This window comes from Narcine bancroftii, chromosome 4, assembly GCF_036971445.1.
Source record: "Narcine bancroftii isolate sNarBan1 chromosome 4, sNarBan1.hap1, whole genome shotgun sequence".
Classification (NCBI taxonomy): Eukaryota; Metazoa; Chordata; class Chondrichthyes; order Torpediniformes; family Narcinidae; genus Narcine; species Narcine bancroftii.
In genome coordinates this window covers 238754942-238772147 of record NC_091472.1, presented here as the reverse complement: position 1 = coordinate 238772147, position 17206 = coordinate 238754942, and the positions used below count along the sequence as shown (strand labels likewise).

Here is a 17206-nt window from a genome sequence, read left to right as displayed (position 1 = left end):
CTAGTTCATGAGGCAGTTCATGGACCTTCGTGTCAGTCAATGCTCGCAATTGGTCAATGTGTGGCTTTCACAATCTGTCCCCCACTAGAACAGAGTATGAACAGGGGATCAATTTTTGTAAGATTATTTCTATCACCCATGGGTCTTTATATTGTCTATAATCTTGTACCAGAACTCTCTTGCCCACTTCCAATGTTCTAACTGAGGTTTAAGGCAATGTTGTTTTTTGTCATCGGAAACCCAGATCTGGATGAACTGGACACCCTGGTCCGCAGATTGCGGCCAAACATTAGTTCTGCTGGGGTGCGCTTTCTGGTAGAATGTGGTGTGTTTCTGTATCCCAATAGGAAATCTGCAATTTTGTGTGTTTAGGAGGTATTTAGAAGTTTCATGGTTTTCATTGCTTTTTTGAATGTTTGTACAAAATGTTCTGCCTCCCCATTAGTACTTGGATGATAGGGTGTGAACAAAATATGTCTGATATTGTTGTTACACATAGATTTTTTAAAATGTTCTGATGTAAATTGAGGCCCATTGTCTGTAACTAATTCATGAGGCAATCTGTAAGTTGCAAAGATAGCTCGTAGACAGTCAATCGTGGGATCTGCTTTGGTATTTTTCAGCTGTGAAACTACTGGCCATTTGGAGTGTGCGTCCATAGCTATTAGGAAAGTCTCACCCATGTATGGTCCAGCGAAGTCTATGTGAATCTGATGCCAGGGTTTGGATGGCCATTTCCATGAGTTAACTTCGGCTTGTGGCACTTTTGGCTGCATTGACTGATATATTTTCATTCCCTTATTGTTGTTTCAATGTCTCTGTCTATGGAGGGCCACCAGACATGGATCCATGCCAGTGCATTCATTCATACCATTCCAGGATGGTTGTGGTGCAGTTCTGATAACATGATAGTTTGCCATTTGGCTGGAATAATTGTGCGGGTACCCCATAGTAAACCTCCTTCTTCGACTGATAGTTCATGGTGGCGTGTGTGGTAAGGTTTTAGATCTGCTGGGATGACCAGAATCAGGCCACCCATTAAGGGTGAAGTATAGGATCTTGCTTAATGTTGCCTCTTTTCGGGTTTCCTTTGCGATCATCTGGGCTACAATGGGTAGTTGTTGAAGTTGTTCTTCGTTGATGGCTGCGGCCTCTGCTGTCCATTTAATAATTCTCGTTGTTCTGTCTTGGGTAGCGGCATGCGAGATAAGGCATCTGCTGGCTGTTGAGTGTTCCTGATTTATGTTTTATATCATAGTTATATGCCGCTAGTTAGCATGGCCCATCTTTGAATTCTGGCTGCAGCAAATACTGGTATACTTTTGTGTGGCCCCAGGATTAAACCAAGAGCCTTGTTGTCTGTGATCTGGGTGAATATTCTTCCAAAAATATATTCATGGAATTTTGTTTTACACCAAAAATTATTGCCAATCCTTCATTTCCTAGTTGGGTGTAATTGCGTTCGCTTGTGGTTTATATTAACGAAGCGTACACTACTGGTTGCTCACCTTTTTCTGTGATTTGGGATAGTGCCTCTCCTAGTCCCACTGGTGAAGCATCCATGGCTCGTGTAACTTCTTTACTAGGAGTAGTGCATCAACACCTTTTTTGTTGATGTTAGTATTTCCTGTAGTTGATTGACTGTTTTTAGTTTCTGTGTTACAATACCATGTTGGATCTTTCTTGAGTAATGTTTCAACGGGCTGCATAGTGTAGACATATTAGGGATATGTTTTTGGTAGAGATTAACAAGGCCTTGTAAGGACTGTAATTCCGATTTGTTGGTTGGGTATGGGGCCTTGCGAACGGCTTCCGTTCCTGCTGGATTCATTTGGGCCCCCTCATTGTCGATTGTAAATCCAAGATGTGTTACCTAGGGCACATGAAGACACATTTGTCCTTTCGTAATCATACTGTTGTAGTCTGGTTATAACCTTTTCAAGGTTTTGTAAGAGTTCACTGTCGTTTCAGCCCGTGATGATAATATCATCGAGTTAACACCCAACTGAGAGTCCATGTAGTAATTTGTCCATTGTTGCTTGAAAAATCACAGGTGTTGCTGATATTCCGTAGGGCAGGTGTGTAGGTGAATAATCCCAGATGGGGATTGATTGTCACATATTCCCTTGATTTTTTTTGTCCAATTCAATCTGTTGATATGCTTGTGACAAATCTAGTTTTGTGAATTTTTGTGCTTGGAACAATTCTTCTGCCTTGGGCATGAGGTGTTCGGACATTTTGAGTGATGAATTGATGGTGATTTTGTAATTGCCGCAAATGCGAATCTCACTGTTTGCTTTTCAATCGCTGTATTGATTTAGTTCTAATATGCCTTCATGTTTAATTGAGCCTCAATTTTCCCTTTCAGAGCAAATGGGACTGTTCTGGCTTTGAAGAATTTTGGTTCTGCGTTATCTTTTAATTGCAGTTTGGCTTGAACACCTTTGATTTTCCCCAATTCTCGTGGTTGTTGAGGATTTGGCAAAGTTCTGGTGGGAGGTGTCTGTGTGGTTTACATTTAGTATTGAACTGATTTCCAGCCAGTCTAGGAGAATGCGTTGTAGCCAATTTCTTCCGAAAAGTGCTGGTTCCTGGGTATCTACAATGTAGAGAGAGACTGTTTTTGGTTCCTGTTTGTATTGTACTTTGACCGTACTTTTTCCAAACACTTTGATTCTGTCTCCTGTAACAGATCTTAGAGTTATTTGAGTTGTTTTTAACCGGGAGGCGTGGTAGCAAGCATTCCTTTACGTGTAATGGTATTTGGGAAACCTCTGCCCCGTGTCTAACTCCATCTTCGGGGGTGTCCATTTATTTTTAGCTGTATAAAGATTGCTGTGTTACCTCCATTTATTCCTCGAATGTGTAATATCTCAGGAGCATTGGGCTGTTAGCATCATCATTGCTAGGTTGTCTCTCTCTGCCATTGTTTTGACTTTAGCTGCCTGCTTATTTGTAGGCCACCTGCGCTTTGATATGTCCTTCTGTTTTGCAATGGTTGCATTTAGAATTTTTGAAGAAACAGTTTTCTGGTCAGTGGTTGTATATCCCACAACAGAAGCATTGTTGACGCGAAGACCTCCCGACCAGTATGTCTGTTTGACCCACATCCAAGTTTTTATCTGCTATTTTAGACCTCAGCCAGCCCTGTATGCAATCTGTAATATAACGTCTTGATCCATTCCTAATAATTTTTGCCTTGCTTGGTGATTTGCCAGCCCCATCACTAATCTATCTTGTAATGCCTGATTTAGAAACTGCTCAAAATCACAGTGGTCCGCCAGTTTGGGCAACGATGCCAGGTATTCACTTACTGTTTCTTCTAGTCCTTGTCTCCTTTCATAGAATCGTTACCTTTCTGCCATAACTGGTGGTTTGGGGCTTATACGGTTCCTTAGAGCTGTGCATAATTAGTTGAATGTCTTCGTCCCTGGATCCTCCGTGGAGAGCAAGATCTTAAGGATGTCGAATGCTTTGCTGCCCATTATACTGAAGAAGAGGGCATGTTTGTGGTTTACTGGACCTTCCACAATATTGTGGGCTATGCTGTAGAGGTTAAACCGTTCTATGTAGTTATCCCAACTTTCTTCTACTTCATTGCATTCCCTGAACTTTCCTGCAGCCATCTTGGTACACTTTTACCTTGATCTTTTGGCGGAAATTTGTTGGGATTGTTAGGTAGTTGTTTTCTACCTTTTGTTGTTTTCTTTCTCACTGTTGGTGCATGGAATATGTGTAGGTTCGTTTTCCTCTTCGTCGCCACTGTTGTGTATGTACTTACACAATTAAGACTTGGAAACGTGATGCTTTCTCATCCTTTATTTCTATTGGATTTACATGGTTACTGACACACGGGGAAGGGTGATATCATGACATGGGCATCATGATGTCCAGCAGAGGGCGGGCTTATACCTAACAGTTCCTCTAATGTCCTTTACTTTGAGCATGCCTATGGAAATAAAATCTTTGCATTCTTCCTTATGTTTAGCCCAAGCTATTCTCCTCCTGTCTCTTACTTCATTTTCTTATTTGCTTCTTCCCTATACTTTTTTTATATTCGGCCTAATTATCTCTTGCCACACTCACCCATTTTCTGTTTCATCCTACTCTAAAGCTTCTTTATCACACATGAGCCCTGAACTTGGTTGCTCTTCCTTTCCCTGTTGTAAGACTGTTTTTTGCATTATAGCTAAACCATTATCTTTTCAAAGGCTTTACATTTTCACCATTCTTTGATTCAACTTTATTTAAGCGAGGTCTTGCCTCAGATTGCTGAAATTGCCCTTTTCCTGTCAAGCATTATTGTTCAGCTTTGCTCTTTGTCCTAATCCATTACAACTATAAAACTTAATTTTAATTTTTTAAATTTAATTCAGAGATACCTCACACTAACAAACCCTTCTGGCCAAGAACCTGTGCTTCTGAAATACACTATGTGACCAATTAACCTACTAACCCATTACATTTTGGGAACATGGGAAGAAACCCATAGAGACCCTGGGAACATACAAACTCCTTGCATACAGGAGCGGACTTGAATCTCGGTTGTTGGCGCTGCAACAGCATTCCCCTGACTGCTATGTGTGATTCATTTATTCCTATATCTGAGACGAACCTACAATGTGGCATGTATCCTCTTAAATCAATTATTACCTAATGATATTTGATTATTTATTGTCATATACATTGCATTTTGTATGGCTCTGTTTGTATTCAATTCTGCATTTATTTTAGAATTCTGTTTTTACTTATCCTGTGTGATTTTTTTTTCTTCCTTTTTTTGTTACATTTTACTTTGCTTTTTAAACAAAAAATACACATTACACAAACTTTCCCAGCAAAGCAGGTTTAAAGGGAATATCAGAAATGGAACCCTGGTCAATTTAAATAGAGCACAAGAATTGGGACTGAGCAAATCAGAAGGCGTATGGGAAGGTGGGTTCTGGAGTGTTCAAAGACAGTGAGGCAACCAAACTCCTGGAAGGGAGAATTGAGAACCGAGGCCCTATGCTAGTTGAAAGGGAGTTGAGGAGCCAGGGCCCTGATGAGTCTGAATTTATTGTCATGAACAAGTCATGAAATTTGGTGTTGCCACAGGAGCATAGTCCAAACATTCATATTATAATGATCTTATGAGATTATAATTTTTTTAAAAATGTATAAAAAGTAAGGCAGTATCTTTGGTTCATTGATTATTCAGGAATCTGATGGCAGTGGGGAAGAAGCTGGCCTTGTGCCATTGAGTGCTCATCTTTAGGCTTCTATACCTTTTTCCCGATGGTAACAGAGTGAAAAGGGCATGGCCTGAGTAGTGGGGGTCTTTGAGGATAGAGGCTGCTTTTTTTAAGACACTGCTTCATGTAGATGTCCTCAATGGAGTGAAGTCTGGTGCCTGTGATGTTGCAGGCTGAGTTAACAACCCTCTGGAGTCTATTCTTGTCCTGAGAGTTGGCGCCTCCATGCCAAGCAATGGTGCAACCAGTCAGAATACTCTCCACAGTACACTTGTAGAAGTTTACAAGAGTTTTTGGAGACATACCGAATCTCTTCAGGCACCTCACAAAGTATAGCTGCTGGTGGGCCTTCTTTGTGATTGCCTCATCGTGAAGGCTCCAGAACAGATCCTTGGAGATGTGGGCACCCAAGAATTTGAAGTTCCCGACTCTCTCCACTACTGAGCCCTCGATTGAGGACTGGATCAAGAGACCTCATTGGGCCCAAAGGAAGAATGGAAACTGGGGTCCTGCGAAGTTGGAGAGGGATAGGGGTACCAGGTCCCAGCAAGTCAAAAGGGACGATGGAAATAGGGGTCCTGGTGAGTCAGAAGTGATCATGGGAACTGGGGCCCTGGTGAGCAAAAAGGGAACACAGCAAAAGTCACCCAGTATCTAATGGTTGGATAGCAGATTATTGGGGAATTACTGTATCAGTTTTTCGATAGTGTTTCGATTGAAGTGGTAGTTCAGCTCTACATTTATTTTCAAAATCCATTTTATTAATTTTGAATATGTTTCTAAGCATTTCTCTCACTTGCCTTCTAACATAGCTTAAACTGCATCTGTTACAGAACTTCATTAACCATTCCACCAAGCCAAAAATCTCGGTATGCCACCTATTTTGACATTGCAGTATTGCGCTGCCTGCTGCAACCCCACTGGTCTGAAGAAGGTATCCACTGGGCTTTGATGTATTATTTACAAAGACTTCGACAAATTTTGGAAGAGAAGCCTGACCGGCCTACTGAACCAGAAATAAGCCACTTACCCAGACCACGCAGTAGTTCCATGGTGGCAGCAGCTCCTTCTCTGGTTAACACTCACAAAACACAGGTAGGAATATTACAGTGCCTTCCAAAAAGTTACACCTGTACAAAGATGGATTTGTTTTGTAAAATAAAATGCCACAGGCCTGGTGATTTTTTTTTTAAAAAGGTGGATGATCATTTCAGGCTATGAGGTAGTGGGAAAATAATTAAGACATCTGATTAATGTTAAGAATTTGCAAGCTTAACCATTATTTTTGTGGTTGAGGAGTGAAAGCAACTTTTTATATTTGTGTGCATTGTAAGAAGTGATTAAACAATGTAAGATCATTTGCAATTCAAAATGATCTTTTTGGATCAGACGTAATGTCTGGAAAGTATTTGATAATGAGCAACCCAGTAGTGTATAAAGAAACATAAATTTTAAATTTAGACGTATAGCGCGATAACAGCCCTTCCACCCCAAGCCTGTGCCACTCAAATATACCAATTAACCAACAGCCCCTGTACATTTTGAAGGGAGGGAGGAAACTGGAGCACCTGGAGGAAACCCACGCAGATACTGGGAGAACCTACAAATTCCTTACATATTCCTCAAACCCAAAGTTGCTGGTGCTGCATGAGTGTGACTCATGCATGACGACTGCTACATTAACCACGCCGCCCAAACTGACTTTTCTCTTTCTCAAGGAAGTTGGACCATGATAGTATATTGAGCATTTCTTGCATTTTTCTCATAGATTTAACTCACTTTTTAATTATCTGCCCATAGATAGAGCTGATCATTTCTATTGTTATCCACCTGCAATATTAAATCAGTTTTTTTCTCTCCATAGATGACGACTAATCTGGGTGTTTCCAGCATTCTCCTTTTGGTTTCCTAGAACTGTACAGCACAATGCAAGCCCTTTGGCCCACATAGTTGTGACAATCTCTAGAACAATGTAGCATGATTACTTGGGATCTCTACAAATCAAATGGCTTTATAAACAGTGGATGAAAAGGACAACTTTGACCATGTCCTTCCTTTCGGCCTGTTCTTTTCCCCTCCCTTCCATCCTCTCTGCAACTTGAAATGAATTTGGTTTCTTGTATTTTTGCTTCAGGTTATGGGTTTTTGATCCAAAACATTGGTCCCTTGGTACCTACCCCTGTGAATTCAAGAAGTCCAATACTTGTACCACTTCCCTCATCTCTGTTGGCTCTAAACAGTCCTCGAAGTGAGCAACACTTCATCTATAAATATGTAGTGGTCTCTTACTGCAGTTGGTATTCCCAATGTGGCCCCCTCTAAATTGGGGAGACTGGGAGATAGTTTCATTGAGCATCTTCACTCCGCTACAACAGCAAGGATTTTCAAGAGACCAACCATTTTAATTCCACACACCATAGCCATACTGATATTTCTGTCCATGGGCTCATGCACTGCCAAATCTAGTCTGTGCCTAACTCTGCTTAGTCCTAATGGCGTGCACCTGGACCATTGCCCTCCATATCCTTCCTATCCATGTATCTATACATTTTTTGTTAAATGACAAAATTGTGCCTTCATTCACTAACCTGGCAGATTGTTCCACACTTTCACTACTCGTTGTGTGAAGTTCCCTTTAAACATTTCCACTTTCACCATAACCCATATCCTTTATATTTTGTCTCATCTAACCTCAGTGGAAAAATCCTACTTGCCTTTATCTGTGCCCGCATAATTTTGTATACCTCTATTAAATCTCTCCTTGTTCTTCTTCTACGTTCAAGGAAATAAAGTCCTAACCTTTGCCTGTAACTCAGTTTCTCAAGTCCCAGATCCCTTTGTTCTACTATACTCCTTAGTGCCCTACTGTTTATCATACATGTCTGACCTTGATTAGTCCCCTCCAAAATGTAACCCATCACATTTGTCTGCATTAATTCCCTCTGCCATTTTGCAGCCTAATTTTCCAACTGGCCCAGATCCTGCTGCAAGCTTTGAAAAACTTTCCTCACTGTCCAAGACACCTTCATTCGCAAACTTGCTAATCCACTTTAACATATTATCATCCAGATCATTGATGTAAATGACAAACAACAGCACTGATCCTTTGGGCACAACACGAGTCACAGGTCTCCAATTAGATAGGTAATCATCTACTGCCACTCTTTGCTTCTCCACAGAGCCCATTTCCAATCCAGTTTACTACCTCATCCTGAATACTGAGCAACTAAACCCTCTTGACCAACTTCCCTTGCGGATTCCTATTAAAGGCCATATAGACAACATCCATGGGTGAAGGAGTTCATTGTAAATAGATACTGCATTTAATTGGCTTGAGTTATAATTGATATGAAGTGTTTAACAGGTTTGGGATGCCAGGAAAGAGAAAGATTCAGAGGTAAGGGGGTGGGGGGGGGGGGGGGGTGGTGGTCAGAGCAAAAGCATTGTTTTAAAATGCTAATCAACTCAGAAACCTGTTTCAGAAAAACTTGTACTGCATTCAAAATAAGAAATAGTGACTGCAGGTTGCTGCAGGGTTAATTATTGGAGGTCCATAAGCCAGTTTTATTTGTAATAGATTGAATATCTGTTCTAATAATCTAATAGTTTCTTAATAAACCAGCAATAAAAATCCCTCTATTCCCTGTGTAATCTGTGACACTGTCTTTATAAGGATCTTACTCTGAAATGCAATGAAGAGGAAAAGTCCCAGAGTTCTGAAACATTTTCAAAGTTGTCTGTGACAAACCTTAGAAGACAAGCTGTGCCAGACCTTTCTACTGATCTAGGAATAAACATCTTCAAAAAGGTAAAGGAAGCTTTCAGAGATGGCTAATTGTCCCAGGTTAAAACATTTAATACTGACATTACTGGTGTTGTTCGTGCTGTAATTAAGAATTATTTATCCTTCTGTGTCCTGTCTCTTGTAGACAGGGTTATTTTTTATAATAATGAATAATAAAATCCATACTAGTGAGTGTATTTGCACACCTAGTTGGTTATGTGCCAGACCAATTTATGCTGCAATATAGAACATAAGAAATTGAAACTCAAGTGATTCATTTGGATCTTCAAGCCTGTTCTACCATTCAATAAGATCTTGCGTCAATATCACCTTCACCTCAATATCATTTTTTTTGATTTCTTATATATATTTTTCTGCTTTGAATGCAATTAACTTCTTAGCTTTTGGGCTATAAATTTGAGTATTACAGCTCCCTCTGATATCAGTGCCAATTGACGTATCCCTTATGTCAAGATGGTGAAATCAATTTCAGGCCTCTAAATGTTTTTGTTTGTTTCAATGAAATCATTCTCATCCTTATTCTTGTAAACTGCAGGGATAGAGGCTGGGTATCCATGAAAAACCCTCCTTCCCCGTAAATAGCTGGTGAATCTTTGCTGTGTTCCCTCCACAGCGAGCATTTTGCTCTGCTCTCCAAGTGGTGTAAATATGGCCCCACATTAACAGCAGTAAGGTATAAATATTCTTGTTGTCCAAATCAATAAACCACTTGCCTTCCAAATTGCCTGCTGCATCTGAAAGTTAGTGACTGAAGCACAAGATCACCCAGGTCTTCTTGGACATCGGCATTTCCCAGATTTTCACCATTTAATTAATACATGGCATTACTGATCCGTTCACCACTGGATTTTTTTCTACCTTGGACTCCATCTATTTCTTTAGCTTGTATTTGTCCCCTTGAAGCCTTTTTGTATTCTCATCACTATTCGCATTCCTAGTTAATTTTGCATTATCAACAAATTTAGAAATGTTGCATTTAATCTGCACAGATAATTCAAAAATACAGATTGTAAATACATTATTGGGTCCCCCATTTGTCACTCTCTGCCAACCTGAGAAGGACCTGCTTATTTTTTTTACTGTAAACCAACTTTTAGTCTATTATCTGGATTTCATCTGTGTTAACATTGTTGATCATTTTTTCTGTAAAAGATGTTAATGATAAGCTTGTTTTGAAAAGAAGAATTTAACGATACAGACAAGAGTCCCTGCAGAACCTGGTGGCCCTGTGAACTCTGTCTCGGAGGCTAATGTCAACATCTTTCAAGGGGATGAACCCTCGCAAGGCATTATGCCCTGATGGCACATCTGGCAGGGTAATGAAAATCTGCACTAACCAACAAGCTAGAGTGTTCACAGACGTTTTCAACCTCTCATTGCTGCAGTCAGAGATTCCCACCTGCTTCAAAATGGCATCAATAATTCTGGTGCCCAAGAAGAGGAGAGGGAGCTGCCTCCAAGACTATCACCCTCACATGAACTGTAGTGAAATGCTTTGAAAGGTTGGTCATGGCGAGAATTAACTCATAGAAAAGACCTAGATCCACTGCAATTTGCCTATTGCCACAATCACTCCATAGCAAATTCACTCTCACTGGCTCACCCGTGAGCCCTATCACCTAGACAACAGCATCATGTACATAAGTCTGCTTTTGATTGATTACACCTCAGCTTTCAACACCATTATCCCCTCATTACTGGTTAGCAAGCTTCAAAACCTGGGTCTCTGCAACTGAGTTCTTGATTTACTTATCAGAAGATGCGGATTGGTAACAACATCCCCCTCCTCACTGACAGTCACTGTAGGTGCATCTCAAGGATGCCATGCTTAGCCCACTGCTCTACTCTTCCTGCACCCATGACTGTGTGGCTAGGTACAATTCGTGCAACATCTACAAATTTGCTGATGGCACCACAGTCATTGGCAGAATCACAGACGGCAATGAGGAAGCGTGCAGAAGTAAGGTAGATCAGCTCGTTGAGTGGTGTCACAACAACCTTGGACTCAACATTAGCAAAACTAAGGAACTGATTGTGGAATTCAACATGGGGAAGCCAGGAGAACACAAACCAGTTCTCATCAAACTCTCAGCAGTGGAAAGGATAAAGAACTTCAAATTTCTAGGTGTCATCCTCTCTGAAGATTATCCTGGAGCCTTCATGTTGATGCAATCATGAAGGCTTGCCAGCAGCTATACTTGGAGAGGAATTTCAGAAGATTTGTATGTCACCAAAGACTGACAAATTTCTACAGTGTACCATGGAGAGCATGCTGACTGGTTGCATCACTGTCTGTTATGGAGGAGCTATGGTAGTTATGAACTCAGCCAGCACCATCATGGGCATTAGTCTTCACTTTGTTAAGACTAATTGTCAAGAGGCAATGACTGAAGAAAGCAGTCTCTATCATCAAGGACCTTCACCATCCCTTTTCACTGCTACCTTCAGGTAGAGGAACCTGAAAAAAAACACCCAATGGTACAAAAACTGCTTCTTCCCCTCTGCCATCATGTTTACGAGTGGGTAATGAAACACAGATACTACCTCAGTTTTCTCTTTTGCACTAGTTATCTTTGGCTTGGCTTCGCGGACGAAGATTTATGGAGGGGGTAAATGTCCACGTCAGCTGCAGGCTCGTTTGTGGCTGACAAGTCCGATGCGGGACAGGCAGACACGGCTGCAGGGGAAAATTGGTTGGTTGGGGTTGGGTGTTGGGTTTTTCCTCCTTTGCCTTTTGTCAGTGAGGTGGGCTCTGCGATCTTCTTCAAAGGAGGTTGCTGCCCGCCCAACTGTGAGGCGCCAAGATGCACGGTTTGAGGCGATATCAGCCCACTGGCGGTGGTCAATGTGGCAGGCACCAAGAGATTTCTTTAGGCAGTCCTTGTACCTTTTCTTTGGTGCACCTCTGTCACGGTGGCCAGTGGAGAGCTCGCCATATAACACGATCTTGGGAAGGCGATGGTCCTCCATTCTGGAGACGTGACCCATCCAGCGCAGCTGGATCTTCAGCAGCGTGGATTCGATGCTGTCGGCCTCTGCCATCTCGAGTACTTCGACGTTTACTTATTTTTTAAATGGTGTATTTATGGAAATGTAATTTATTGCAATTTTTCACCTGTACTGCATGATATTGCTGCTGCAAAAGAACAAATTTTGTGACACTTGTTCATGATAAATTCTGACTCTGAAGCTTCCTGAAAGTCCAGGTTTTTTTTTCTCTCCCCTATTCCATTCGACTGGATACATTTCCATAGAATTCCAACAAATTAGTCAAATATGATTTCCTTTTCAGAGATCAAACAAGGAATGGAGGATTATCACTTCCAGATTTTAGCTTTTACTGTTGGATGATTAACATACATAATTTACTTTTATCATTACATTTGGTTAAGTCAGTGAATTGCCCCTTCTGGGTCAAAATGGAACTGCAATTCTCAAAAAAAAACTTCTTAGGTTGCAATTTTAGGATCCTTTTTGCCATTTTCCTTCTCTATATTGACACATTATCTGTTCATGAGAAATGGATTGAGAATATGGGCTCAATTTAGGATTTTTTTGAGCTTAATGGTTTTTCCTTGGCTAGTTATAGATAACCATTTTTTTCAGCCGACCTTGCTGGACACAGGTTTCAAGGAATGGCATAGATTAGGCATCCAATGTTTTAACGATCTCTTTATTCAAGATAATTTTGCCTATTTTGAATAAGTATTAGCTAAATTTAATCTTTCTGGCAGATTTTTTTAGATATTCACAAATTAGACATTTTGTTCAGTCTAAGCTTTCTGATTTCCTGTGAATTTTAAATACTAAAATTTTTGATTTATTTTTTAACTTGGGAGTTTTATTTTAATTGTGTACTGATATCATGTATTTATAATAAATTGTTTGATTTTAAAATCGGTCTCCATGGCTGCGATCAAGATGATTGGGAATGAGTGTGATGATTTGTCTGGGAAACTAAGTGAGAGTTTGTTTACGTTGGAGAAAAGCAGTTGGTAGAAATTACAGCGTTACCGTTTGTTTTAAATAGTTTAATTGTACGCGATGGCTTCTAATTTTAGAAAAACTGTAGGATCCGCACAACGCAAAAAATCTGGGCCGAAACCTGAACTCACAGAAGAACAAAAGCAAGAAATTAGAGAAGCTTTTGATTTGTTTGACACTGATGGCACTGGAACTATTGATGTAAGAGAAATCAAGGTCGCCATGCGCGCCTTGGGGTTTGAACCCAAAAAGGAAGAAATTAGAAAGATGATTTCTGACATTGATAAGGAAGGATCTGGTAGCATTGATTTCAATGACTTCCTAGCTATGATGGCTCAGAAAATGAGTGAGAAAGATTCTAAAGAAGAAATTTTGAAGGCCTTTCGGTTATTTGATGATGATGGCACAGGCAAGATATCATTCAAAAACCTGAAAAGGGTTGCTAAAGAATTAGGGGAAAATCTGACAGATGAAGAATTGCAGGAAATGATAGATGAAGCTGACCGGGATGGTGATGGTGAGATAAATGAACAGGAATTTTTGCGGATTATGAAAAAGACAAGCCTCTATTAATTTCTATAATATTGTTCTAGTGTCTTGAATTAGAGTTAGTTTTGTTTTTATTTAAGTAATAAAGAATGAAAAAAATTCTTTGAGGCATGTTATATTTTTGTGTTCAGTATCATTTATTTAATATAAACCCCAAAAATATAAATTCAAGCAATTGAAACTTGTTATCCTTCATTTATATCAATTATTTACTGTTGTATCCCTGCCATAGAAAGAAATTTCATCTTCATTTTCTGCGGTCCCTGGGGAAATAAATAATTTTGTTGCTATTTCAGAATTTAAGTGGTTAGAATTCTGTAGAAATCATAACTTTACAGTTACATTCCTATTTGTTGTATTCAATTTCTATTTGTAAAACATGTAATTTGAGATGCTGGAAATTAATAGTTCAATTAAAATTTATGATGAAAATGAAATACTATGATACAACAGTTCAGTATTTAAGATCAATGTGTATTATATCTGGATAAACCTGATGACAGTTAATATTTGTAAACATTTGAAATCACTTGTTTTCTAGTGGTATGTTCACTCCTGTTCCTTAAATCTTTATTGTTCACTGTGGGCTGGGTACAATTTTATTTAAAAGACCACATATCCCACATTCAGCATTTTCTATAGAATTTCGTGGTAATTTTGGAGTAATTAACTTTTATTGGCGGTGTTTTTGCTGAAAAACAGATGGTGTCAAATCTTTTTTGTTTACTAATAAAATGATATGAAATTGCATCTGAAAAAAAAGATGATTGGGAATGAGATTTGAACATAACATTTTCAGATGAAGATTGCTACTCTACTCTTCGTTTGATTAATGATTCCTCATTTTGTGCAAGGCACTGATTATTACAATTTAAGGTGGTACATCGAACACATGCCCAAACTTAAATTATCTTATTTTTATGTGGATATTGATCCACTATGTGAGAAATGTAAAATTTTTGAAGCTTCTCAGATCCATATGTTTTGGGAGTGCCCAAATTTAGAGAGATTCTGGAAAGACATTTTCCAAACTTTATTAACAATTCTTAAGATTAATTTATAACCTTGTCTGTTAATTGCTCTGTCAGGTTTTTCTCATGACCCAGATAAACCTATGTCTGCATCTGAGGAAAAAGTTTTAGCTCTTACCGCATTGATGGCCAGATGAGCAATCTTATTGAAATGGAAAGATGAATCATCCCCTACTCGTACACAGTGGTTATATGATGTAATGTCCTATTTAAGTTTGGAGAAAATTAGATATATTAAAGATAGAAAGTTTCAGTTTATAAATTTGTGAGGCCCATTCTTAGAATTATATTATTATTAGAAGAATTAGAATTATTGTGTGCTCCAGAGATTTACTATCCAATGGGTTGGGGGGGGGGGGTCACCATTGGATCTACATTTTAATGTTTATTTATTATATAAGGTTACCTTGATTAAAGGGAGGGGGTAGATTAAATGTAATTTTTAGGGTTTTTTTTCTCCCCTTTTCACTTTTTATTTGGCGTAATTCAGCAAACAGGTTTAAGATGGTTAAAAAGATCAATTTGAATTATTGTTTCTTATGTTCATTAAGAAATTCTTGACTTAGTTTAATCTATTTTTTCTTTTTTGTGTGGTTACATGTATACAAATGATTTGTAATGTGCTTTCTTTTCTAAAATTCTGTATGTAAGCTTATATGTTAAACTCAGTAAAAAAAAAAAATTAAAAAGAGAAAAGTAAATCTATGTTGTCTCTGCATTTTCATATTAATCTCTTGAGTGTCTTGATGTCACATTCTATATTATAGATTCCAGCATTTTCCCAATGACAGTCTAAGAGGGTGATAGTTTGCTGGTTATTTTCCCTTCTTTAGAGTTGTTCAGCCCAGAAGTGGACATATCAGCCAACCATGTCGATTCCATCATGTTTTATAACTACACTAATTCCATTTACCAGCAATAAGACTATATCTGCATAGCTTTATGCCTTGCCTATTTAAACATCTGTTTCGGAATGTCTTACACAGTAATTATTTCTGATTCTACCACCTCCTCTGGCATTATTTAAATTCAGGTTTATTGTCACCTGATTGTTCATATACCTATATAACCTGATGTAACAGGGCATCTATGGACCATAGCACGCACGCATACAGTGCACCTTACACTCAAACGACATTTTTCACAGCGATCCAAAATAAATATTTAATTCCCCCTCCCCCCCCCCAAGTTTCTGATGTTGTTCAACAGTCCCACTGCCTGTTGGGAAAAAAAAACTGTTTCCCAGCCTGGCAGTCCTGATTTTTATGCTCCTGTACCCCTTCCTTAAAGGTAGTGTTTCAAAGATACTGTGAACTGGATGATAAAGGTCCTAAATGACTCTCTGAACCCTCTTTAAGCATTGCTCCCCCCTGTAAATGTTGATGGAGGGAAGGAAGACCCAAGTGATCTTCTCAGCAGTTTAAATCACCCTCTGTACTGACCTCCAATCTGATGCTTCGCAGCTACTGTATCACAGTCTGATGCAGCCAGTCAGGACACTCTCTATTGTGCTGTTCTTAGGATGGTAGCCTTGCCCTCCTCAACGTCCTTAAGAATTCCAGGCGCTGCTGCAGCTTTCTAACTAATGAATAGGAGGTGTGTGTCCAGGATAGGTCATCCTTTAAATGGACACCAAAGAACTTTGTGCTCCCCGCTCTCTATGTCAGAGGATTTGATATGTTATGGGGAGTAATCCTTAATTCTCTGGAAGTCCACAATTATCTCCTTTGTCTTCTTGATGTGCTCAATGTGTTCTTGAGATAACGCTGTGTATATTTTAAAAAGATTCTGCTGAAATTTTCTTAATACATCTCTCTCGCCTTTAACCTTGTTTCTCACACCTTTACTATGGGAGAAAAATGTTGACTATCCAAACATGGCTCTTGTAATCTTGTAACAGGTCACCCTTCATCTTCCTTCAACAGGGAAAACAACCACTTATGCACCACTGGATTCAAGAACCGTTTTCTTCCCTCTGGTTATCAGACTCCTGAACGAACCTCACAATAGTAAAGCTATTAATTTTGTAACTAACTAATCTTTCTCTATAACTCTGCACTTCTGTAGTGCCTTAGATGGCTGAGATATCTTGCTGGATTGCTCGCAACACAAACTCTATGACTGCATCTTGGTACATGTAGCAATAAACTTGAACAAGCCCATCTTATCCATTTTTATTCCATAAATAAAGTCCTCCTATCTATACAATATTCTCTGTCCTATCTCTAGCTCAGTCCTATTCTTCGACTTCTGACTAGATTCCCGTTCAATCTACAGAAACCATTCCAGATTTTGGATAATTTTGGAAGATGATAGAGCCATCTTCTTTCAACAGGATATAGATCATCAGTTCCTTGGAATGTCAGATTAATTTACATGAATTTATTAGTTTGCAGGCTGATTCCTAAAGTCGGGTCACTCTTTTGAGTGCTCCTGGTACCATATAACCCAGTGCTACCTGTCGCATGGTCAGGTGGTTGGCGACAAAACTGACTCCCCCACCAGGCTTGCCTGGCGTGGTGAGTGGCTACACACCTTGCAGGATGAAAAAGAGTAGAGAAACCCTCTTGTAGGGCTAATGGCCATCTAGCAAGCACGTGCTG

The 17206-nt window shown here is 39.4% G+C and overlaps 2 protein-coding genes across 2 annotated transcripts in view; both read left to right on the top strand.

Moving 5' to 3' along the window:
• LOC138761753 (protein unc-80 homolog) overlaps positions 1-17206 on the top strand; it is a 335004-nt gene that overhangs the window by 71869 nt on the left and 245929 nt on the right. The window contains 2 exon segments of the mRNA XM_069934449.1: positions 6068-6329; positions 8908-9042. Coding sequence (XP_069790550.1) covers positions 6068-6329; positions 8908-9042 — 397 coding nt within the window.
• Positions 12967-13688, top strand: LOC138760072 (centrin-2). The gene has a single exon (XM_069930494.1). It carries the CDS (start codon positions 13084-13086, stop codon positions 13594-13596), a length of 513 nt encoding a protein of 170 aa, XP_069786595.1. The 5' UTR covers positions 12967-13083; the 3' UTR covers positions 13597-13688.